Below are 25,943 nucleotides of genomic sequence, written 5' to 3'. Positions count from 1 at the left end.
CGTCGATAACAACCTGCAGCCGATTCGACAGGACCTTGGCCAAAATCTTCAACCCTGTGTTTAGCAGAGTTATGGGCCTGTAGTCGTCTAACTCTTCCCCTCCATGCCCGTCACCTTTCTTCAGCAATGTGATCACTCCCTTGGTCACCTGCCCTGGGATGGATCCCTGAGCAAACCAATGGTTGAACATATCCGTCAGAAGAGGCAGAAACATGGGCGACAGCCTCAAGTACAGTTCGTATGGCAGACCATCAAGTCCTGTCACAGCTGACCTGCTTCAGCACAGTAAAGACCTCCCGCTCCGTCACCCGGCCCTCGCAACTAGCCGCTCTAGCCGCCTCGAGGCGGGGAGAGTTGGCCAAATAGTCGCTAAACTCAAGGACCGAAAGATCGGGCTGCTGCGTAAAACGCTCCTCGAAATGTTCTCGAAACCCCTCGCAGATCTCCTGAGTCGATTCCAGGGTGCGTCCATTCGGATGTTTGATTTTTGCAATGTATTTGTCCGAGCCACGCCTAGAAACCTCACGGCGCACGTCTGCATCAGAATTGACTGCTTCGTTGCCTATCTTTCTAAGCCTAGCTCTAACTACTTGGCCTTCGTAACGCTCGCTAGTCTCGCGTAAAAGGTCCTGCTTAGCTAGTTCCTGACTAACCCTATCACCCTCCCCCGTAGCCTGGGCTAGTTTCTGCTCTAGCTTCTTCTTCGTCTTGGCCTTATCTAGTGCGAGGCGCTGGGCATACTTGACGGAGAAGCTTCTGATCTTGGCTTTGAGACCTAACCACCACTTACTCCCGGTAACCGCCCCCACTAGTGCCTTTTTAATCAATTCTCTTAACTGATCTTGGAAGTCTTGTATCTCCAGAAGGGAGGTGTTTAACTTCCAGTACCCCGCTAACTTAGGCCTATTTCCTAGCTTCAGCCGGGCCATAACTAATTTATGGTCCGTCTGGCCTAGCCAAGTGAACGTGGGACAAGATAAGAAGTCTACTTCGCCTCTCCTAACTAACACTATTGGTCCACGTCCACATCTCCCGCCCCGGATGCTCGAACCGAAACCTGTCGACCAGACCGCATCTAGCCATCAGATCAGCCAGGCTGGACTCGCACCTCTCCGATCCTCTAGCTCCGCCTCCTACCTTATCTATGTCGGGGTCTAAGATGGAATTCCAATCCCCCATTAGCACTACCCGCTTCCGACAATCTACAAACGCGTCAAGCTGACTGAAGAATGAGACCCTCTCACAAACGGTGCTGGGCGCATGAACCGCAATCACCCGAAACACAGAATCTTTTACGGCAACATCGGCCACAACCAGCCTACCTACCACATCTCTATGGACAACGTCGACCGTCGCCGACAGGGTACGTTTAACCAGCACGGAAACTCCCTTCCCCCGCGGGCTGCCATATGCTGAGAAAACCTCAAAGTCTCGGGCCAGCACCTGACAGTCCACAGAGGAAACGAAATGCGTCTCCTGAATCGCAGCAACATCCACTCCCAGGGACAAGAGGTCGTGCCGGAGGCGAGCCGCCCGGCCCGATGATCTCAAGCCCCTCGCATTCAGACTAGCCAAATTCAAAGCCATGGTACCTACCTTAAGGTGTGTTACACTCAGCTCCGAAGTCAGCCGGGGAAAGGACACCGACGTTGTATGCAATGCTCAAGGTGGTCAGGTTTTTCATGTCCTGACCTTCTCTCACAATGCCGCCGACATCCAAAGGGTAAGTCAATTTAAGGGCCCTATAGAGTGACGGATGGACCAACACTGGGACCCTTCCCTTGCATTGTTTTGCGAGTTCCTCAAGGGAAGGGTCATTTTTCCTAATCAGTTCAAATCCCGGACCAGCCCCTTCAGCGGCTTCCAGCATTGTCCACACGTTGGTTTTGCAGGCCTCAGGAAGCCTGACGAAAGTTGTTAGCCGTGGGGCGTCCGGGAAATTAGAGGGGACATTGACGTCTTTTCCCCCTATCTGTTGGAAGTCCAGCAGAGGTTTTAAATTTTTTCTCTGCCGGTGTGGTAAGCCCATTGCCACAGACAGGGGGTCTATAAAACAAAGTTCCTCTCTCGTTTCGAGGGCGAGAGTCCCTGTTGGAGTGAGTCCGTAAGTGGGAGAATCTGAAGGGTCTCTCTCCCTCCCGGGTTCATTCTTTTCTTTCTGGGATGGCGGCTCAATTTGCATTGGTGTGGGGACGAGTGTCTGTGTGGTGTCTGGTGTTGGTGTTGGTGCGGTGTCTGGTGTTGGTGTAGTGTCTGGTGTTGGTGTTGGTGCAGTTTCTGGTGTTGGTGCAGTGTCTGGTGTTGGTGCGGTGTCTGATGTTGGTGTTGGTGTTAGTGTGGTGTCTAGTGTTGGTGCAGTATGTGGTATGGGGGTGGAAGTGGGTTGTGTTGTTGTTAGAGGTGGTGTATGCTCACAGGGAGTGGGGGCTGCCTTTTCTTCCCCTTTCCTTTTCTTTTTTATTCTTTTGAATGAACCGGGGAGTGGTGAGGTTGAGTTCCTCTCCCTCTCACTAGCCGATTCATCCTCAGAGGAGCAGTGTTTTCTTCGCTTGATCCCCGTCTCAATTGGTGTGGGGACCGTTGGTTGTTGCTGCTCCTCTAATTGTTGTTTCTCCGGTTAATGCTGTTGCTTTTCTGGTTGCTGCAGCCGTTTTTGTTGCTGCTGCTGCTGTTCTGGCTGTTGCTGCTGCTGCTGTTTTTGTTGTTGCCGCTGTTTTCGTGGCATTGGTTGTGGCATTGGCTGCGGCAGCTGATGCTGTTGCTGCGGCTGGTTCAACGGCTGGTTTGGCTGCTGCTGCTGTGTCTGCTGCCATGGCTGTTGCTGCGGCTGTTGTGGAGGTTGCTGTTGTTGTTGCTGCCTCAGTTGTTGGGTTGGTTGTGGGACGGTGGCAGATGGGATTGTGGGCTTCCGTTTCCGCCTCATTACCGTGATCCATTCCTCCCCTTTGGCCTCCTGCACAGTTTTGGGTTTCCTCGGTGCTGGGGTTGGTGCTCCGGTTGCAGGAGTTGTGACAGCCTGTTTGGACACTGGTGCTGTCTCAGAGGTTGGGACCGCCTTTAGTGTCACTTGAGTAGGAGTTGACCTTTGAGGGCAGCTCTTGGCCATGTGACCCTGTTTTTGGCAGAACCAGCAGTGCGGACGACGCCCCTCCACTACTACTGTCATAGTTGCCTCCTTAAATGTCAGCTGTGCTGGTATCGCCTGGAAGCCTTCTTTCTTTAGCCTCATGGCCACAGTGTAGCTGCCCAAGTGCATGCCGGTTTTCGACCGCACTGGGGTTATTTTTTCCACCTCGCCGAACTGTGTGAAGAAGGATCCCAGGATTTCTGCTGATATTTGCATAGGTACATTGAATACCTGCACTCGGGTCCTTGTCCTGCCCTGGTATTCGGGCTTTAGTTTTATTCTCCCACACTTAATTTCCTGTAGGGAGAGTCTCTCCGCATCTTCCTTGGTGGGTAGGAGGATGTCCCACATGGCGTAGCTCCTCTGGTACAGGTATAATACCGGGATGTTTAGCTTGTGTAGGAGCCCTGCCATGTCTTCCTTTTTCATCCCTAGGAGGCGGTTTTCCGGCATATTCGAGATGATGAGGGAGAGCACTCTGTCTTTGATTGCCTCCCAAGCGCCTGGCACTGGTTTAATTTCTGCCCCCTCTATGTATTGTCTGTACTTGGTCAAGTACAAGTCTCTATACTCTTGAGGGGACAGTTGCTTCTCTACAGTCTTCCCCCATGCCGACCCTCTTGTTGGTGTTGGATCTTTGGTGAGGTTGGACTGTTTTTGCTGTTCCTTGGCGGAAGGGTTGCTATTTTGAGGGGCATTTCCCTTTCCGCTTTCCTTTGGGACCGACTCTCCCTGCTCTATACTTCTTCCAGGAAATACTTCCCTTTTTGGGGAGTCGGCCTCCTGGGGAGCATTGTCCTCTTTATTGTCCTTGGGAGCTTTTGCCCCTTTTGTTTTGGGGAGGTCTAGGCTGTATGCCCCCTCGTTTTCTTGATTTGCTCCCCTTTTGGAGCAGTAGCCCTCCTGGGGAGCACTGTCTCTCTTATCGTCCTTTGGGGCTACTGCCTCTTGATTTTTGTTGTCAGAGCGGGATGCCCTGTCCAACATTGTTTTTTCTCCCCTTTGTGGGGAGTCGCCCTCTTGGGGAGCACTGTCTCCCTTATCGTCCTTTGGGGCTACTGCCTCTTGATTTTTGTTGTCGGAACGGAATGCCCCGTCCAACATTGTTTTTTCTCCCCTTTGTGGGGAGTCGCCCTCTTGGGGAGCTGCTGGTGAGTTTTCTCCCTTCTGGGGGGCGTCCTTCGGTTTAGTGTCCGGGCGGTATGCCCCGTTGCTTTTTGCTTCCCCTGTTGGGGAGTCGTCCTCTTGGGGAGCAGTTTTTCTTGTGGTAGCCCCTTGGCTGGGGGTATCGGTATTGGTGGTCCCCGGGCTGGGGGTGTCCATTTTTGAAAAAAGCTCTCTCTTCCCTGTATAATTCACCAAAATGAGTGACGTGGAGTCGGCGTCCAAAGTGGGAGCCGACTTTGGCGCCAAAAAGAAGTGGCGCCAAAGGCGGCAAGAGGGGAGATAGAACTGAGAGAGGGAGTGGGAAGTTAGTGGAGGGAAGAGAGAAAGTGTTTCCGACCCTCCCTCGCGGGAAGGTCGTAAATTATCAGCTCGGATCCCCCCGTGAGGGGGGAGAGCAGAGAAAGACAGACCAAGTGGGGGTGCGGACAGAACGCTACCCAACAAGCTCGCTGGGCACGAGAATGTGTCGCCAGAACAACACTGCCTATCGCTGTGTATGTATCAGAGAACAGATGGTATTTATTTGCTCCCCCACCGAGCAAATTAGGCACAAGGCCAATTTTTAATGTGAGGAGTGAAGGGAGGGGGAAGGGAAAAAGGGGACCAGCTCCCGAGAGGTGGGAAATGGGAGCTGGTTAAAGATCAGGCATGTGGGGTTGCCCCCACATCTGGTCTTTGCTAGTCATAGCTAGTCATAGCTTGCAGTATCTGCCGGAACAGATGGTGTTTATTTGCTCCCCCACTGAGCAAATTAGGCACAAGGCCGTTTTTAATGTGAGGTAAAAACCAGCTCCCCTAAAAGGGGTCACTCTGGTTACCAAAAATAATAATTGTCCCAGTATAGAGGGTTCCCCCTCCATTGACTGGTACAAATTATCTTAAGTGCAGCATCTGCCGGAACAGATACTACACTTTGATCTTGTCCCGAAGGCCAAATGATATTTAGCCCTTCGTCCCCGGCCTTGGCATTATCTACTGCCAAGGCCTCATTTGGGGTACGAAGAAGCTTAGGCACAAAGGCCAGTAAGGGGGAGTGGGGAAAAAAGGGGTCTTTTCTAGTCCTTAGCTAGACTTGCGTAAGATAGCAAGTACTTTATTATAAAACCTACACTAGAGTTTCTATCACGCACTGTTTCACCTAACATTCTTACCCGGACCTACTTAAAATAACAGCTCCCCAGCTTACGGGATGGCAGGCGACATTCACGCTGTGATAAAAAGGAGAAAAACATATAACATTATATACAAAAAACTAAAAGGGAAAAATATATGCAAACTAAAGAGTTTTAATTTTTTTTTTTTTTTTTTTTGGCCAAAAGGCCAAATGTAGCCAGACTTTGTGGACTCCCTGTATCTATCTGTCGACTCTGTTCCAACAAGCACTAAAATAAAAAAAAAATAGTCTCCCAAATCGCAGTAGCCATTTACGACATATTCATTTCTATGAACATCTAGTGCGAACACAGAACTCACAATATGTAGCAAATCGTTATTTCACAAACAGATTCTCTATATGTGTTCGAAGGAAAATAACTCAATTGAAATTATTCCAAGTTTTAAAATAGACACTAGATCTAAAAGAACACCATTTCGTCCATGCAAATAAATGGTGGAATGTTCACTGCATGTTTCGTCATCATGTGAATCCCATGGGGTGTAAATTTTTGTTTTTTTTGTTTTATTCAATTTTCACCCCAAACAAGGCACAGTGCCACTTTGAAGTAGAGGGCTACTATCGGGGTCATAAGTTGCAGGGGTATTATGAAGGGAGATGAGTAGCAAGATGTCTGTTCACATACCACTTGAACTTCTGCATGTCAGTACAGTTGCGAAAGCAGAATCCCGGAAGGGAGTTCCAAAGTCTAGCAGTTCTGGGGAAGAAACTATTCAAGTAGAAGGCTTTCTTACACCTAGGGATCTTTACTGTGAAGGAGTGGGATTTAGCTGCTTGTCTGGTTTGTCAGGGGTATTCACGTCGAGGGGGTACAAGTGCTTGTAGTTCGTCAGAGCATTCACGATTAAAGTACTTGTAGAACAGGCAGAGGGATGCAACATTAAGTCGATGGGACAGAGGCTGAAGCTTAGATGACAGTTCAGGACCTATCAGGTTGGCGACTCTATTTTGAACTCTGTCAAGGAGTGAGAAACAAGTAGCAGATGCACCAAACCAAATGTGACATCAGTTCTCAATACATGGGCGAATGGTGGCCTTACGAGGGGCGTGCAATGAGTAATGCCCCTGACCCACTTCCCATAGCAGTAGAGCAACGAAACTTGGCACAGTTATTAGTCTTTCTCTACATAGGAAGCACCCAGAGTTATGCATTTCTCTCCTCTTTTGATGTAGCTCTGGAGACCATTTTTGTAGAACACCCCAGGTTGGTCCTCCAACCACGATGTGACTTCAGAAATCAAGGCTGCATCATCTGGGAAGTGCTTTCCTTTCAAAAATAACTTCATGGTTGGGAAGAGGTGAAAGTCAGAGGGTGCAAGGTCAGGAGAGTAGGGAGGATGGGGAGTATTTCATAACCACGCGCCCGTGCTTCTGATCTGGCAACATGCGAGTTGTGGACCGGAGCGTTGTCCTGCAGGAGGAGGGTACCTTTGCTGATCTTGCCCCACCTCTTGATTTTGATAGCTTCCCTTAATTTCCTCAAAAGTGAAGCATAATAGACTCCTGTAATTGTGATACCCTTTGTCAGGAAATCTGTCATCACTACTTCGTCCTGGTCCCAGAAGACTGTGAGCATGACCTTACCAGCGGAGGGCTGCACCCTTGCCTTCTTTGGAGGTGGTGATTCCAGATGCTTCCACTGCATTGACTGGGCTTTGGTCTCTAGATAATAGTGATGGACCCAGGTTTCATCCTGTGTAATCAGTCTTTTGAAAAACTTTGACTCATCTTCTTGGCACATCTCCAAATTCATCCTCGAGCACTCGACACGTTCTCGCTTCTGGAATGATGTGAGCAACCTGAGAATCCATCTGGCAGACACCTTATGCATATGCAAATGGTCATGAATGATAGTTTCCACAGACCCTGTACTAATCTTGACATCTTGGGCTATTTGGCGAATAGTAATGCGCCGATCTTCCAAAATGGCAGCCTCAACTTGACGGACAGATGCCTCATCAATGGCAGAAGGGGGGCGACCAGGTCTGGGAACTGTTTCCACAGACTTCCAGCCATGTTTGAATTCACGATGCCAGCGTTTTACAAGGTCATATGATGGGGCATTATCACCATAAGTTTCTTTCATTTCATCAAAAGTCTCCTGTGGTATGCGTCCTTTCAAATACAAAAACCGGATCACTGCTTGATATTCAACAGGCTCCATTTCACACCTGACTCAGTTCAAACACCTGTAAAACAGAAACCACCATTAGTTCAGAGCTGTAATTTGCCACATGACCCATAGAGATATAACTCATTGCAGATGCAAAATTTCAGCTAGATCAGACAACTGGAGATGGGTCAGGAGCATTACTTATTGTACGCCCCTCATATAGAGGTACAAGATACTTTCAGGTGTAAGTAGCTTTCTAGCATAGTAGAGAGAGCCCACCTTCTTCGCAGCAGCCTTGGCAATGCTCTCAATGTATCTATTCCAATTCATGTTCCCTGTGAACGTTAAGCTTAGGAGTTTGAAAGAAGTACTTTCAGGTAATGTGTTCTTGGCAATTGCTATTGGTGGTAGTGAAGGTTTCTTGTAATTATTGAAGGAAATTAGTTTAGTCTTAGCGGCATTGAACGTGACCATCCATTTTTGTCCCCCATTCCACTACAGATTGGAGGTCATCTAGTGTTTCTGCCATTTCCTTAGATATGTGTTCATTTGTTTTCCCCTCGTGCCTGTTATAGAGCGCGGTGTCATCAGCAAATATACCCATCTCCAAAACAACTATTTTTATTATTTAACAATTAATTTATTTATTTAACAGTTTTGTCTTCTTGTATAGACTAGAAGCATTGCAATTTCGATTATAAACACAGCATGTGAGGAAAAATCAAATCAGTTTAGTGAGACATCCGTGCAGTGTTTGAGTTGATTGCTAGTTTTGGTGTTCTTCTTAAGTCTTGCATTTTATTTATAATAAAATAAAATGCAACACTTAAGAAGAAAGGAGTCTATGATGTTTAAATGAATATTCAAACGTCATTGATAAATATATTATATGGTAGTCACCACTTATCAAGGCCTGGAAGCCACTCGGGGATAAGGGTTATTGCGTTTACAGTAATCAATGGGATAATATCGTAGTAATTGTTGGTAATGGAGATTTGATAAAGTGTCTTACTTAAGGGGGCGGTTTATCAGGAATTTGTTTATATTGGACTTGAAGACATCCAAGTTGTAGTCAGGTGGGAAACAGGCAAACGGAACAGAGTTCCACAGGTGTGCACTTCTAAGAAAGAAGCTTTGTTCATGGAATCTATGTTTTGATTTAGGCACAGATAAAGAATGGGGAAAATTATTGACAGTGATTTCAGCTGGACGGGTGTTTCTTGTGAAAGATTGGCGAGGGGAGACCAGAGATTAGAGCTCAGACGAGTACTTGCTTGCCATGGAAATAACGATAAAACAAAGACAGGCTCGCAACATCTCTTCTGTGGGAGAGAGGTTGTAGGGAAGAGAAAAAGCATCCCCCACTAGGCCACGAAGTCTACCTTGCACTCCGTTGAGGCAGGATAGGCTGTTTTTAGCAGCTACTATCCAGATGTGGTAGCAGTACTCCATCCTTGGACATACTTGGCTTTTATATAGATAGAGAATTGCATCAGCAGTGAGATATCTTCTGGAGCGGTAGAAGGATCCTACAATTTTTCCAGCGACCTTGGCAACAGACTTTATGTACGTGTTCCATTTCAGGTCAGGAGTAAAGGTCAAGGTCTAGGGTGATGCCAGGAACCTTGATCAGATAGATGAGGATGAGAGAGGATGAGGTATGGTTGGGGGGAGGGGGTTAATGCTGACACTTGGTCAAGAAAAACAGATGTTCATAAAATTTAGTCCATCAGGAAGATTTAGGCAGCTTTCAGTTGATAAGTGTGGAAACGATATCAGTTTGTGTTGGCAACTTGATAATGGGATTTCTTTAAAACAAGAGAGATGAGGGGAGAGATTGGTTTTTCTTCAGCTTGTTTCACTCTCTTTCTCAGGGAGCCCACGAGTGAAAGAATCGATCCAAGACAACAGCACGCATCTCATGCTGTGATTAATTTCCACTTACTGTCATTCGAACTTAGGGTTAGCTCCTGCAACTTCATATAGCAATCAAGAAAAATATCAATAAAGCTGTTGATGATTTTTTACAACTATAGGATATATTAACAGATCAATTATCTAATTACTAAGTCTATTATAAGACAATGGTACAAAATTTGCATATATTTGTACGAGTGTTTGAAATCATGACGTCAATAGTCCGTTTGAAGAAATATCCTTTTCATGTATCGTAAATGTTGACACTGGTGGAATAATCAACAATCACAAATAAGTGAGTTTGTCCTCCTTTTTTTAATGTTGTCACCATCAGCCCATTTATATAGGATAAGAGGCGTATGACTCAGCAGTCAGGGACTTGTCTAATCTTCGAGATCTCCTCTCTAAAACTCAAACTTAACTCTGATCTCCTCTCAACTATTCAAAATCGCTTGTGCATAAGCTTATATAATGAGGTGACGGGGTGAGGACTGAACTCCCAGGTCTATTCTCGCTAATTGGTGACCACTGCATCATATCCCCGTCTCTTCTGATTGGTTTAGTACCAACCATACATAATCGCTTATTGAGGTAATTTTTCATCAAAGTGTTTTCACACCGAGAAGTCCATGGAAGATGATCTCAGGATCAGATACTGCTCTGATCATAGCATAAACAATGTTCACTACCATTCTCTTGAACTATATGGGTTTTTTTAACAAAACGATGGTAGTATTAATATTTTATTATCAATCCCATATCTGTTAGCTGAAGCTATTTTGTTTTGTTTTGGGTTGCATCATCAACCAAACAAATGGAGTCAGCAAAGCAATCGAGAATTGCTCGGGATTGTTTACATAATAAAAGCACAAACTTAGCTCTATCATAACCATTAATAAATTCGACCATCATAGGTGGCTGGGTCATACAGCAATAGTAATGTTTTAAATTATATCCTGTGGCCAGTACCAGCACCCCAGTTGTTGATCACAGTAATACAAATACATTGTGATATATTAAATCCAATGGTGCTACAGCCCGGACACTCATCAAAAGATTGGAAAGAAAGCTAGCCAGCACGTACACCCGTTGCTACGAACAGTGTTAAATATATCTTGACAAGGTTATCCCACAAAGCAGAAACTTTATGACAACCTACTGCCATATCTACTACCATCAGGGAACGATGTCTACGATTTGCCAGATACTGCCAGAGAAGCAAGGAAGAGCTGGTGAGAAATGTATTGCTGCGGTCTCCACGACATGAGCGCACAGGTGCACGGGCATAGGACAACCAAGATTCGCATACATCCATCAAATTGCATATGATGCCAACTGTGATGCTAAAGATCTGAGGCAGCTGATGGAAGACAGGGAAATCTGGTGAAAGAGAGAGAGAGAGAGAGAGAGAGAGAGAGAGAGAGAGTCACATTGGTCTACCCCACATTTATATACGAGGATCGTTTCAAAAGTAAAGTCTTATTTTTTTTAACTCAAAAAATTGAACAGCTATGATAGCTGTGCATGAGCGTCTTGAGTGTGATTTGTCATATGAGGTCTGTTCCAAAAGTAAAGCCTCCTATTTTTTTTTTTACTCAAAAATCTGAAGATGAGTTGCAAAAACAGAAAAGGTACCATTAAAATGAGCAACCTTTTGTGCTCCAGAATTTATTTTCCCACAGAGTCACCATCATTCTCAATGCACTTTGGTCAGGAATTCAATGACGCATCTCTGCTTCTGACGCACGTCCATGACGGGGGCTTGATTTCTTAAGAGCTTCACGCTGTCAATATCTGCAACTGCGAAATGAAACTTTCAGATCATAAATTCATAAGTTCATTCAGCATAACAATACAATTTACAATCCCATATGATCCATTCAGGCGAAATAAAAATAGGAATCATTACTTTTGGAACACCTTCTCGAAAGTTATGAACCGAATCCCCCACCCCCACTAAAAAAAATAATCAAAAGCAGTTCATGACAATAGTAAAAGTACTTCCATAGTGCTCTTTGCTCTTCTCTTTATGTTTTCGGCTGTCATTCATTTCCGTCTCATTATTAATCCTTATCCTCAAGTGGCCCCTGTCCTTGATAAGCGATGACATCGAAAGTAAAATTACAGTTTTGATGAGCGTGAAAAAACCGCAACGAATCAGTGGGCAAGGGCTGACAACCCGGATGCACGTGGAAATTGTCAAAATAATCACTGATTATCTCCCTTTATTACGTTCTCTAGATAAACAAAAACACGGCCTAGTTTGTCATTTATCGGTAAAAGGGGGGGGGGCAAATAAATAAAATACAACTACTTGATCAATTTTTGTGATTTTTGGAATATAAATTTTTCATTCCGTGATAATTAGGTACAATATAAAGATTTTTCTTCATTTTTGTTCATCGTTATAAGTGCCAATCTGAATAAGCACCCCGAGCGACATTTTTCCGCCTTTAAAAATTAATAACAAGATATTTCAGCGAACCTGTATGAGAGTGCTCCTGCCCCCCCCCCCAAAGATGTGTGTTTTACACCTTTTTTAAAACTTTTTTCCGACTATTATCCGACTTAAGTATCATATTAGCAGAAAAAATTTTGAAGAAAAAAATTTAATGACTTTTAAGAAGGGGGTTTACTTTCTCGTTATAACGTTCTACTTCATTGCTACCTGACTTAGTGTCCATTTCTTTCACGACGTGTCAGCTAATTAGAACCCCTTCTTAAAAGTCATTAAGTTTATTTCTTTTTCCAAATTTTTTTTTTTTCACTAATATGATATTTAACTCTGTGATCTATGATAATCGCTGGAAAAAAAAAAAAACTTACAAAAACAAAACGTGAAAAAAAAAAAAAAAAAAAAAAAAAAAAAAACACGCATTTTTAGGGGGTGGGCACTCTCTTATAGGTCCGCCAATATTTTTCTAATAAATTGCGTTGAAGTTTTGCAACTTTTGTCCGGTGAGCCTTTTGTCCGATTTCACCGAATTTTAGTTGCGTATTTATTTGTTATCGGCGCCATCGAACTCATTTTAAAATAACTAATTAGACTTTTTTCTTTTCTTTATTTTTTTGTCAAACAATTTTGTTTTTACTGGATTAAAATATTGGCGCTTCGTTTAATTCTTCGAAATTACCAAAGAAAAAAAAAAAAAAAAAAAAAAAAAAATCACCAATGAAATCAACATCCGGGTCTTTCTCCGCCGCCGTCGAATTTTTCTCCCCCAAAACTCAAAAAGCACATTTTTTGCGGCTTCTTTGCATTCGGGTAAGGAAAAAAAACAACGTTTTCTTCATGTCGATTCTTTTTTCGTTCTACTTTCTCTTTATTTGTTTATATATTTTTTATTCTACATTTATTTTACAATCGTTTTAATTATTTGTTTTGTTTTTCGACATCTTTAGAAAAAAAAAACAAACATCGATTTTATTGTCAAAAAGCGTCGTAATGTCAACTTCATTCATTTTTGGTTCATCTTATTTACTTGTTTTGTTTGTTTTAATATGAAAATTTTACTTGTTTTTATTATTCATGATTTTTTTTTTAATGTAATTTGTTTCTAAATTCACCCCCCCCCTTCGCCTAATAGTTTTAATCTTATGTCTAGCAACACAAATGAAGTATAATACTTGACGTTTGGGTGCTTGTTAAGATAGAGTTGACAATCGATTTAAAAAAAAGTCGTTTTAAGCAAAAAAAAACAAAACAATATTACATACTTAATTGTTATGCCGAAAATGGCTGTATATCCAAAAATTACGAAAATTTATCGAGTGGAAAGTTATTTATAGTTAAAGTAATTTTTACGGAAAATTAAAGGAAATTGCACTTTTCTTAGATGTTATAAAGTAGATGGTAAAGAGTTCACACACGGAATATTTTAGATTACTTGTTCATGGCTGCAATATTTGTTGTCTATAGCGATAGACTTTATATAATAAAAACACGCAATAGCAGTTGTTACTCGATGAATTTTCGTAATTTTTGGATATATTACTATTTTCGACATGACAAATAAGTACGTAATATTGTTGTTTAAAACGATATTTAAAAAAATCGATTAGTCGACTCTACCTTAACAAACACCGATGTTTGTGCTTAAATTGTGATATTAGCGAGAAATTGAGCTTAAATCACATCCAAATTTCGCATGAGAAAATTTTTTTTTAATCTGCATCCGACATTTTTTTTTTTTATTATCTCTAATAATAAAACGTCTTAATTTTGTAAACTTCGCCATGTGAAAGTGTTTTTTAAGTATTTAAACTGTCGATTTTTTTTGGCTAAACTGAAAAACCAAACATTATGGTTCGTCTGTGCGCGTGGACATGTGAAACAGATTTTTCGACCGCGCTACTATTTTATATCGAGTAACCGGTTTCCTTGTGTGTGTGTGTGTGTGTGTGTGTGATTTTATGCGCATGTTTATTTATTTTTGAATAAAAGTGGTTTTGACAACAAATGTACTCCTAAATAAAATAAAAATCCGCAGTAGTAATTAATCAAACGTCAACGCAACGTACTTTTTCTTTTTTTTAATCCAAGCTATTCAAAATATTTGTATTATTCGGACTACTATTCTCATCTTGGTTATTACATTAGCATCGTTTTGACTGATATAACCTCTGACCTTTTTCGGTGCATCTTTTCGAATTTGAGAACTTTTTAGTCAAGCTTGTGAACCTGGACGGAACTTTGAATTGAACCCTTATATTATTGAATCTGCAAGTAGATTGTTTTCATTCCGGGTAGAAGTGTTAATTTATTTTATTTTTAGTTATTTTAGTCTGCAATGAATATTGAACCGTCAACCTCTAAGCGATTGTCACTTTGTGTTTCAATCTGCCCTCTTGGGGAGACAAGTAAATGGGGATTGACATTTAGAAACGATTGTTAACCAACGCCCTTATTCATTAGGCCATGTGTTCATGGGTTCAGTGCGAAATTCTGTTCAGGTTCCAGAGTTCGATAAGGATTCCAAGTTCGCCTAAATTCTCAAGTTTTAAAAAATATATATGTAGATACGCCCGAAGGTCGAAGATTATATCGACCAAAACGTGAATATAGCAACTATTTGAATCATACAAATTAAAGGCGCACGTTTGGAAGCGATTTTTTTTATTTTTGTCTTTTTTCATTTATTTTTTATTTTTCCAGCGGATTATTATCGAATGGACACTGGATTATTAAAAAAAAAAAAAAAAAAATTAAGTTAATATTTAAATATATGTATGGGTGCCCAGTTCTTAATGCAACGTTCATGTAAATCGATCACCCATTTTAGAACCACTGGACGTTTTTAGGCCAAATTTCGCGAATTTAGTTTGTTTTGTTTTTTGTTTTCAATTTCTCATTTTAAAATAATCTCCGAAAAAAAGGCCAAACCGCTTTCTTTCTTTCCTTTTTTTTTTTTTTAAGGAGGAGTGAATTCGCGAAATATGGCCTAAAAATGTTGAGTGGTTCTAAAATTGGTGATCGATTTACTAAACCGTTGCATTAAAAACTGAGCACCCACTACAAATATTTAAATATTGACTTTATTTTATTTTTATTTTTTTATAATCTGGTAGACTAGTGTCTATACGATAATAATTTGCTGAAGAAATGCAAAAAAAAAAAAAGACGAAAAAAAAAATTTAATACAGAAGCGGGCACCGACGTGCGCCAAATTAAATTATCACCATTTCAAAATTGCCGAAACATTTTTTTTTTTTTCGTTATTAATTCTCTGAAGACGACAGAATTAAAAATGATTACTTTCTTTAAAATGGGGGGAAAAAAATTGAATCCATAAAAAAAAAAATCGGTAAAATTCTCTGAAATGTGATTTCTTTTTGTTTGGCTTTTTATAAATTTACAATCCGCAGAGGTACGAAAAAGTGGTCATAAATTCAAATAAAAATGTGTACATGTGTGTGAGGACAACTCTCAACCTATATACTCAACGAATTTTTTATCTACAGATTTGAAATTTGGCATATAGAATCGTCAGACATGTGAAAAACGTTTTAATCGGTTTTCATCCGGAAAAAAGGGGCTGTTAACGGTTCAAAATTGAAAATTTGGTACTTGGATCGCATTGGATTTTTATCTGTGTCAATTGTTTCACGACTGCGCATGCGCAAATCATTCACATGACAGTTTCCTTATGTTAAGAATCAGTAGGTTTGAAAACGGTTTTTGAAGAACGTGGCAAACTGGCCTAATTATTATTTGACTCACTGTCTTTAGGTTTGGACTTCGATCTCAGCTTGAGTAGTTTTTTTTTTTTTTACTTACAAGAAGTAAATTATTTAGTAAAAAACATAATACTCACTTGCACATGTCTCAGTTTCTTTAGTTTTTTTTTTTGTTTTTTGTTTTATTTATTTATTTATTTTTTTTTTTTTTAAAGGAATTTAATCCCAAGCAACGCTGGGTAAATCTGCTAGTAACAAATAAATGTTATCAAAAGACAGGAAAAGTTACTCTTCTACCTATCTGGAAAAGTTTTTAGTGTTTTTTCTAACTTTAAAACGTTAAAGTGTTGAACGTTAAGTGCAATCAAGAAAAATGGCCCCAACCTGACACCTAAATATGTAAATGTTTATATTTTTTTATTTTAAAATTATCATCAAACTTTTACGCATTAAATTGACTGTTCACAACTATTTTTACCTGCTTAGGAGTCAAAATTTTAAAAAAAAATGGAACTTAGAAGATGTAAGTCGTCTTAAAGTACATTTCTATGTATAAGCAAATATACAAGTTAAAGTTAAATTTTAACGTTTTCTTATTCATCTGACGCTAGCTCAAGCAGTAACGATTAAGGCTGGAGTGCTAAATGTTTTGGTTTCAATTCTATATGATGGCACCAAAGTCATATTTTTTTTCTTTTGAAACCACTACTGATATATCAGGTACAATATAATGATAAATAGAGTATTGGCTTTAAATATGAAATTTGCATAAATTAAAATATCATATATAAGCGTATTTTACGACCAGACAATGCCGGCCAGCCTGTTAGTATTTGATGAATAAAACTTTATAAACAATATTTTCAAAAAAAAAATCATTTTTGGGTTTGTTTTACAATCCACAGAGGTAGGAAAAGTGGTAAAAAATTAAAATATAACAAATAAATGTCACTCTCTCATGTCTGCCATTTGTTCTTGTTCTAACGTAACACTTGACACTATTTCTTTTTCAAGCTAAATAAGCGCTTTAAAATAACTCAAGATAAAAAACAGTAACTTATCTTACCTTTGATGACATTTATTTGTTATATATTTGAATTTTCGACCATTTTTTTTTGTTTTGTTAACTATAGTAAAATATGCCCGATTATTATTATTTTTTAAAAATTATTTACTATTAATCGAATATTTATTGAAATCAAAAAATAAAATAATGGAAAACTAAAACTGTTTAATCCTATTAAAAAAATGTAAATACGACTACTGTATATACTTTTATTTTAAATTTTACTTTTGTTAGTTTGAAGAGATCAAGGGTCTCCTTCCTGGGGCTAACACTTGATTCTATTATAGTTTAAATTTATATCCGAGGGCTCTTTTAAGAATAGACACTGTTCCCTATATACTTGTGTATAAGCCAATGTGCATTTTAAAACCAAAATTTGCGTCATTTTAGGTATTACCTGTGTATAAGTCGACTGTAGATTCTAAACAAGTTAAATGGTCCGTCTCCTGGCTCCTTCTTGCACAGATAATTTCCTTTTTTTTTTTTGTAAGACATATTATAACTTGTTTTTCGTCATCCGCCAGCAATATGTGCATTTACGCGTGGTCTATTCGATTTTCATATATAGAACCAACCCATTGCACACTTATGTGCAACGAACGCAAATGTTGCTAATCGAACATTCTGACTGATGACATAATGTAGATTCCAGGTGCAGTTACTGATTTTAGACATAATTTATATCGCGTACGATAATAACGTAAATGCATACATTGCATGAGCCGTAATATACCATAATATTGTGAACACATGCGTTAAGTGCCATTAAATGGTTTCATTAAATAGTTGTCATTAAATTGTTTTTGTTTTTTTTTTGTTTTTTTTTTGCAAGGGTGTCACCACTTATCAAGGCCCAGAGGCCACTCAAGGATAAGGGTTAATAGGTATACATTAGTCATTGTGATTTTAGCATAGTAAACAGTGGGAATTTTGAAACTTGGATTACTTAGGGGGACGATTCAATTAGAACTTGTTCACATTGGACTTTTTCTTTGTTTTTTTTTTTTTTCATAGGTATCAACTCATTATCAAGGCCAAAGAGGCAACTCAAGGATAAGGGTTAAAGAGTGTACAGTAGAAATTGGACAATATAATAATCATTAGTAATGAAAATTTGTTAAATTTGATAACTTATATGGAACGGCTCATCAAGAACTTATTTACGTTAGACTTGAAGACAACCATATTGTAGTCAGCCGGAAAGCAGGAAAACGGAAGACAATTCCACAGGCGTGCAGTTCTAATAAAAAAGCTTTGTTCATGGAATCTACGTTTAGGTTTAGGCACAGATAAAGAGTGGGGGGAATTATTGATAGTGTTTACAGCTAGAAGAGTGTTTCTTGTGAAAGTTTTGCGAGGGGGGACCATAGATTGAAGCTCAGTCGAACACTTTCCATGAAAATAACGATACATCAGAGACAAACTCGCAACATCTCTTCTGTGAGATAGAGATTGCAAGGAAGAGAAAAGGACATCTCCTACAAGGCTACAAAGTCTATTTTGAACTCTATCAAGGCAGGCCAAGTCCTTTCTAGCAGCTCCTGCCCAGATGTGGCAACAGTATTCCATCCTTGGACGTACCTGGCTCTTATATAGATAGAGAATTGCATCAGCAGTGAGATATCTACTGGATCGATAGAAAGATCCCACCATTTTTCCAGCGGCCTTGGCAACAGATTTGATGTACGTGTTCCATTTAAGATCAGGAGTAATGGTCAATCCCAGAAGCTTGTCAAAACTTGAGGCCTCCTGAAGACGAGAGCCATTCATTTCAATTGATGCCAGATGTGGATCAGAATGTTGATGATGTAAAGAGAGGAGCTTGGTTTTAGATGCATTAAAAGTAACCAGCCACTCCTTTCCCCATTGTACTACATGCTCAAGATCAGAGGAGAGAGAATTGGAGAGAACTTGGTCGTTTACTGTCTTAGATGTACTACCATAAATGGTAGTGTTGTCAGCATAAATGTCTACAAATGATGTAAGGATGTGATTTGGAAGATCATTAATGTAGATCAGGAAAAGAGTTGGGCCCAGGATGGACCCCTGAGGGACACCGGCATTAATACTGTGGGCTTCTGATTTTTGCCCCTCAACTACTACTCTTATGAACCTATCAGAAAGAAATGATTTAATAATTGAGAAGACATTTCCAGCTATACCATAGCTAGAGATCTTATGAAGTAAACCTTTATGCCATACCCTATCAAAGGCCTTAGATATGTCGAGCAATTGCCCTAGAAAGGTTGCCTCCGTCGAGAGATTTGCTAATCCTATGAGATATAACTGTAAGCACATCTGCTGTAGATCTAGCAGAACGGAAACCATATTGAGTGTCACTAAGAAGGTTATTTTTGTTGAGATGGTTGATTACTTCTGTATTTAACACAGATTCCAGCAACTTACTCATGACGCACAGGAGACTTATTGGCCTGTACTGAGAGGGGGGATGAGCGATCACCTGAATTCTTAAATACAGGGCATACAGATGAAATTTTCCAGGGAGATGGGAAACTATTCTCCTTAAGACAACGCTTAAATAGTTTTGTAAGTATGGGCGCTAGTTCAGGTCGAAGTTTTTTGAGTACTATAATTGGAATACCGTCAGGGCCAGTTGCTTTACTGGAATCAAGGTTTTTAATTAGCTTGGCAACATCACGTACAGATATACGTATATCACATAGTGTGTTTTCAGATACAGGAGGAAATATTGGGGGTTGGCGGCCTTGATCGCAAAAGGTAAAATTAGCTGCAAAATTCTTGACAAAGAGTTTGGCTTTGTCTGATGCTGACGAGATTACCTCAGGTCCATTGATGATAGTTGGAATGGAGCGCACACTTCTGTTCAGAATTCTGTTTGCTATTTGCCAAAACTGGTGGGAACCAAGCCGCTGCTCAGCTACTTTGGACTTAACAGATTGAGCATACAACCATCTTGCGTTCTTTATTACTTTCTTACAATGGTTGCTAGCAGTCCTGAAAGCGGCTTTAGTTTCCATACATCTATTACGTTGGAAACAGTGGAAAAAGTGATTTCTGTGCGCAATGGCAGCAGCACATTCTGGAGAGAACCATGGCTGGCTGTTAGGTTTTTGCTGAAACTTTTTCGAGGGTATGAAATGATCAATACCTACAATTAACCATTCCGTCAGGTCTAATACTATAGAAGACACATCCTTTTTAAATATGGAATGCAGAGGTAGATCAGTTATAAATGTACGGAAGCTATCCCAGTCAGCCTTAGTGTATCGATATACTGTACGATGAAGAGGTACGTCTGGGGACTTATTACATTTCATTTTTATCTTAATTGATACAACAGAGTGGTCGGAAGATCCAAGAGGCGACAGAACAGAAACTGAACATAGTTCAGGGCAAGTTGTGAGAAAAAGGTCTAGTAGGCTAGCATACTGGCCGTCATTGTCGGGCACACGGGTGGGTTCCTGAACAATCTGAGTGAGGTCATAGGCAATGGAGAAATCATGACAGAACCTCCCCTCATCATCGGTCTTGTTTGAGTGGATCAACCATTCGACGTTGTGAACATTGAAATCTCCACATACGTGAATGTTAGCTGAAGGATAAGCAGATAGGACTTGGTCAATTTTCTCAGATATGCTTTTAAATATAGTAACTCTGCTGTTGTGGGGGCGATAGAGAGTAAATAAAAATGCCGTAGTGTGAGCTAAAGCAACCTGGAAGCACATATAGGGTAAGTTAGGATCTTCCCTGGAGATGTCCCTACCACATGGAAAGCTATCTGTAATATAGGCACATATTCCATGCCCATGGCGATCTTGGGGGTCAGATTTAGAGGTTAAGTTAGAGTATCCTTTAATTGCGAACTCTTCTAGGGAAATAGCCTGTCAAATGCCAGTTTCACTTAAAAATAAAAGGTCTGGTTTAGTCTCCTGTAATTGGGTTTCAACCTCTGGAAGGTTAGAACGTAGACCCCTGATGTTGGAGAAGGAGACATGGTAGTAGGGGTCTACGTTGGAAGTTGGAGAACCGGGTTTAATCGTGTATTTTTTCTTGAAACTTGTCATGATGAAATTTTGAAATTTGTGGACTAGGTCGTCAGATTTACTTAGAGCAGGACAGAGAGGGGAAATTAAGAGAGAAAAAGAAACGAAGAATTTTTTTTTTTTTTGTAGCTAATGATAAGGTAAAGCCGTAACAATTACCCACTAGTATGACATCGAGAGGCCCCACCAGAAGCTACTGCATGGTCCAGAATCCATTCACCAAATGGCAATACAGCAGCCCCAGTACTTTGCACCTGCTGATAGGACAGCCTCCTTAGTGGTTAATCCAAGGTTCGGGTCCCTGACTATCAGGCGGATAACGTCAGCCCAGACAAAACGTTTACCTCCAGCACCCTTACTAGTGACATGGCTACAATGATAGACATAGAAACAGAAAATTTCCGCCATCTCAGCCAACTGTTCGCACAAAATACTGCCAACCTAGAAAACAGCTTTTTCTTCTCCCTTTGTCAGAAAAATCACTCATTAAAAAATGAGGACTGAGGGACAAATAAGAAGAAGCGAGAGTAACAGGAGCTGCCGATAACGCATCCACAATGCGTTTTCTACTCTCCATTAAAAAAAAAAAAAAAAGCTAGCATTTAATAAAACAGAAATACACAAATTTAAATACTGAAATAAAATGGAGTTATTAATATTTTAAATCTAAAATAAAAAGCATGATTAAAATTGAAATCACTTATCTCAACAAAAACAATTCCGTCTCCAAATTGAAAACTGTAGTGAATAAATTGAGTTAGTGGCGTTCAAAACATTTTTTTTTAAAATAAACCGTTAAAAGAAAGCGTGATTTTATTCTGAACTTAAGCTAGTCACGTTTTAAGAAGCTTACGATGTAAAAGAAAAGGCGGATGGGGGGGGGGGGTTCTTCCGAAAGTAAGTTGGTGACGTTATAAGTAATTTCGAGATAAGATGGAAGCCGGTATTTGACGAGAAAAAAAAAAAAAAAAAAAAAAAAACTAGCATTTAATAAAACAGAAATACACAAATTTAAATACTGAAATAAAATGGAGTTATTAATATTTTAAATCTAAAATAAAAAGCATGTTAAAACTTGTTGAACTTAGGGGAAAACGACATATCATAAACACTACATTTCCTAACCTACTAAAAAAAAACGTAAGATCATCACCAAATACATCATATCAAACTTTGACCTATAGCCACGTCTAGAGAGTGAACATTGCAAGAACTATTCCAATTATTATTAAGCCTCCCACTGAAAAACTTGCACATGTGCTTACATGCTGGCAAACACACTGCAGTGGGATTCGGAAGGAGTGCGATTAATTACTAGGAATACTTGTAATATACCAAGTGAACAAACAAAATGGCATTTTCTATGTTATGATCAAGCACAGTCACTCTTTAACAACATTTCCAAAAACATTACCTATGTATAAAATAACCTTAAAATCGTCTCCCAGAAATTTGACTTATACACAAGTAGTATATACGGTATATTTTGAATCATTTGGTTAAAATCAAGTTCTGTTCATCTTCGTTTGGTTTCTTTGTGAGCTGATCATTGTGCTTCACGATGAATGCCCTGGAAAAGTCACGTCTGATTAATGCCCACGATGAATGCCCGAATGTCACGATGAATGCCCTGGAAAAGTCACATCTACAAGTTTAAAAATATTCTGTTATTCTAAGAAAAAAAAAAAAAAAAATTTCTTTAGATATTTTTAAACTGGTAAACATTAATCAGAAGTGGCCTTTCCAGGGCATTCATCGCAAAGTACAATGATCAGCGGATGAAGAATGTAAACAAAGACGAACTTGATTTTAATCAATTATTTTTCTCTTAGCATCCCACTCGACCAATGCTGAGTAAATTAACTAAAATTGAATATTACTCATGCATTGTATGTTTAGTCCTGAAATGTAATTGCACTTTGCTTTGTTTATGTTGATAAAGTTGAAATCTAATATATCAGGTATTTAATAATTATTATAGTCAATAATTATGTCAGCCCCATTGAGAAACTCATTTCTTATCGTTGAGCACTTTCAGTTAAATTAAAGTCAGTCAATTTAGCTTGCATGCACAGATCATCATATAATGATTAAATCACTCTGACTGACGTTAAAAAAATTTAAAAATAAACGTTTAAATTTCAACAATATTTCTCCCGGTTAACGGTAGCTGAATGGATTTGGTCCTTGCTAATGGAGTCAAAGATGGCTTCATTGCCGGGTTCGAATATCTTGGCCAACGTTAATCGTTACACCCTGCACTGATGATTCCTGAAAGGATGAAACACTAGTGACTGTAATTATTATATTAAATAATTATATATATATATTTTTAATTATCAATCATCTTACTTATATATATTAAGTAAGATGATTGATAATCAAAAATCGATTTCATTAGGAAGAACATAATCAATAAATTGTGCAATCGTTTCGGAAACGATCGTACAATTTATTATGTTTGTTCTTCTTTATGAAATCGATTTTTTATTTTTTATTTTATTTATAAATTATCAATCATTTTACTCAATATTAAAATAGCTTTAGGATATGCATGCCTATCGAGCTTATTATATATCTACATTACAACGAGCACTGTTTTCTTTTCTTTTATTTTAATTGTATTAATGAATTTACTAATACATTAAAATATACTCTGCTCTTTAGACTCTTGTTCTAATCCCCTAAGTGTGTATGTATATATATATATATATATATATATATATATATATATATATATATATACAAAATTTAGAGTATTTAGATTTAAATTTCATTCAGAAAAATATAATTTTCAAAACAAAAATTTATTATTTGGACAAAGAATCCAATATTTATAGTAATTTCCTTAATCCATAGATTTTCGATGTGAGCTTATCTCGTCAGAGGAAAAATCATTTGCAAAATATTAATTTTGGTTTGATATAATTTTGCTATTTATATATAAGAGGTGTAGAGAAATAAAATAAGTGTTGAATAGAATAGGATGGTGTTATTAGGCTCCATATTGGTTGAAGATTTTTCCTAAAAGTATTTTGTAAGACTTGAAACCACAAGATTCATTAATTTGTGATCAAATTCATCTCATTATTCTAATATATATATATATATATATATATATATATATATATATATATATATATATATATATTGAGCACTTTGTAAATATATTTTCACCCGACACGTATTAAACCATTTTAATGCCTAGCCCCCCTCCCCGAATTCTATTCTGACTGATATCTAACAATTACTATAAATTTTTTTTTTTTTTGTTTGGTTTTTTTTTTTGTTTTTTTCGTTTTTTGATTTTCTTTCTTTTTGTTTCTTTTTTTTTTGTTTTTTTACTGCTTTGTTATTATTATTATTGTTGATGATGGTGGCATTTGGGTGAAAACACACTTAAAAGCAAAAATCTGGTTCTTCCAGTAAAAATAATAACAGTTAACTTATTGTTCAGCATTTTTTCCCTTGTTTTTATCAAACTAAGCACCAAATTTTCTGACCGATGATTCATCCTTTCTCAAGGTAATTAACAAAATACCTCGTAACTCCCAAAATAGAGACCAAAACCTTGCTTGCTGATGTTTGTGTCTTTGGTTGCTTTGGACAACTTTCACTTGATACTATCTACTCAGCTGACCGTCGGAAAGTGATGGTGGTTCAGTGGTTAACGATATGGACTGACGACGTGGGTGTCCCAAGTTTGAATTCGTTCCACAAAAATCACTTTCACTTACGATGTTGGCAACCTTCATCTGGTTCTTCCAGTAAGTACTTGATGTCTTTCTAGAAATAATTCTGATGAGAAAAATATTGAGGGGAAACCAATGCCAACATTAGAATCTTCGAATTCATACGATATGATGATGAGCTGATTTGACCCCCGAGAAGAGAGGATCCATGTTTCATCCATTGTCATGCAATTTTGTTTGTTATACTGAAATAGTAGTAAACAACACGTTGAATTGTCGATGTGTTGTTTTTGTTTGACTTTGAACATGCACAGCATCCACTTTGAACATAGGTTTTTCTTTAATATATGATGCAAAATAGTGAATATAATGTACCTCCCAAAATACAGAGGCCAAAACCTTAACTACTGATGTTTGTGTCTTTAGTTGCTTTGGGCAGCTTTCACTATCTACTCAGCTGACAATCGGAAGGTGATGGTACATACAGGGTGAGTCACGGGAAACGGATGTTTTTTAGAACACTCCTTGCTCTCCTGGTGAAAAGATTTTAGTGAAAGTGGAGGCTAGCTTTAATAAGCAGCTTCAAATTTGTGCTCCTGAAAATGGCTATCATTTGTCAGACATAATTTTTCGCTTCTAAATATTCCATAATGGCATAGTTTAGTAAATGTTTTTATGTACATTATAAAATTTTTGTTGAAATATTCGCAGTTTTGTTTTCCTAAAAAATAAACATCCGTTTCCCGTGACTCACCCTGTATCTGCTATTTCTTTACTATCTCGCACAACTTCAATTTATGATTGACCAAAATTAGTGAGTTTGAGACATTTTTTTTTTTTTTTTTTTTATGGTTTTTAGGACAAAATTTGACCAACCCGAGCGTTCAGTAGCATTTGTGTTTGCACAATCACATTTAAAGTCAGCATACCACCTGTTAATCGTTTCCAATGAATCAGGGTCAGAATAGCACTATGAAGCCATTGCTTTGCTTCAACAATATTATATTCACTTTCTCTCCAGGAAGTTTGACACAAGGTCAGTTGCATTTTTGAAAAGCCGGCGCACTAGGAGTGCAGCAGTTTTCCCTGCAAAAGATCCTTTGTGCAAGCCATCGATAGGGGCACCTCATATAATTAGCAATAAACCAATTCCTTCAAATAGGAAAGATAAAGCCTGGGAGAGTGGACCACTTGACACTTAACAGAATCCAACCGAGCAGGGCCAAAAGAAACAGCAATGTTTTTTTGTTTTTTTTTTGCCACAGAAAATAACATTTTTGGTGAGGCCTATGGAGGGAGCTTCTTTGTTAATTGAACTTTTTCTGATTTCTCTCCTTTCCCTTTTGGAGTAAAAAAACAGGGGAAAGGATAATAAAGGCCAGTATCTTTTTAGTGATTGTTTGATCATCTTGTTTGATCAGCAAAAATTTGAGATAGTTTGGTTTTAGTATTTAGGGTGCTACAAGTGTCTCGGACTATGGATTG

General features: G+C 39.0%; 2 protein-coding genes across 5 annotated transcripts in view; one reads left to right on the top strand and one right to left on the bottom strand.

Moving 5' to 3' along the window:
• The window catches only part of LOC145278454 (F-box only protein 31-like), a 353,462-nt gene extending 336,149 nt beyond the window's left edge, over positions 1-17,313 (bottom strand). The window contains exon 1 of the mRNA XM_080130663.1: positions 17,139-17,313. Coding sequence (XP_079986789.1) covers positions 17,139-17,277 — 139 coding nt within the window. The 5' untranslated portion in view covers positions 17,278-17,313. The remainder of the gene's footprint in view (positions 1-17,138) is intronic.
• Positions 1-25,943, top strand: part of LOC145278388 (kelch-like protein 26) — a 258,637-nt gene that overhangs the window by 169,354 nt on the left and 63,340 nt on the right. Inside the window, exon 1 of one of the 4 annotated variants that reach the window (XM_080130655.1) lies at positions 11,773-12,763. The exons of the other annotated variants lie outside the window; for them this stretch is intronic. The gene's annotated coding sequence lies outside the window, so the exon portion shown is untranslated. Of the gene's footprint in view, positions 1-11,772; positions 12,764-25,943 lie in introns of those variants that run through there. 4 annotated transcript variants of the gene reach the window in all.

This window comes from Euprymna scolopes, chromosome 1 (assembly GCF_053919585.1).
Source record: "Euprymna scolopes isolate OS-2025 chromosome 1, ASM5391958v1, whole genome shotgun sequence".
Classification (NCBI taxonomy): domain Eukaryota; kingdom Metazoa; phylum Mollusca; class Cephalopoda; order Sepiida; family Sepiolidae; genus Euprymna; species Euprymna scolopes.
The sequence above is the reverse complement of the archived record's forward strand: the minus strand, read 5'-3'. Positions and strand labels throughout refer to the sequence as shown.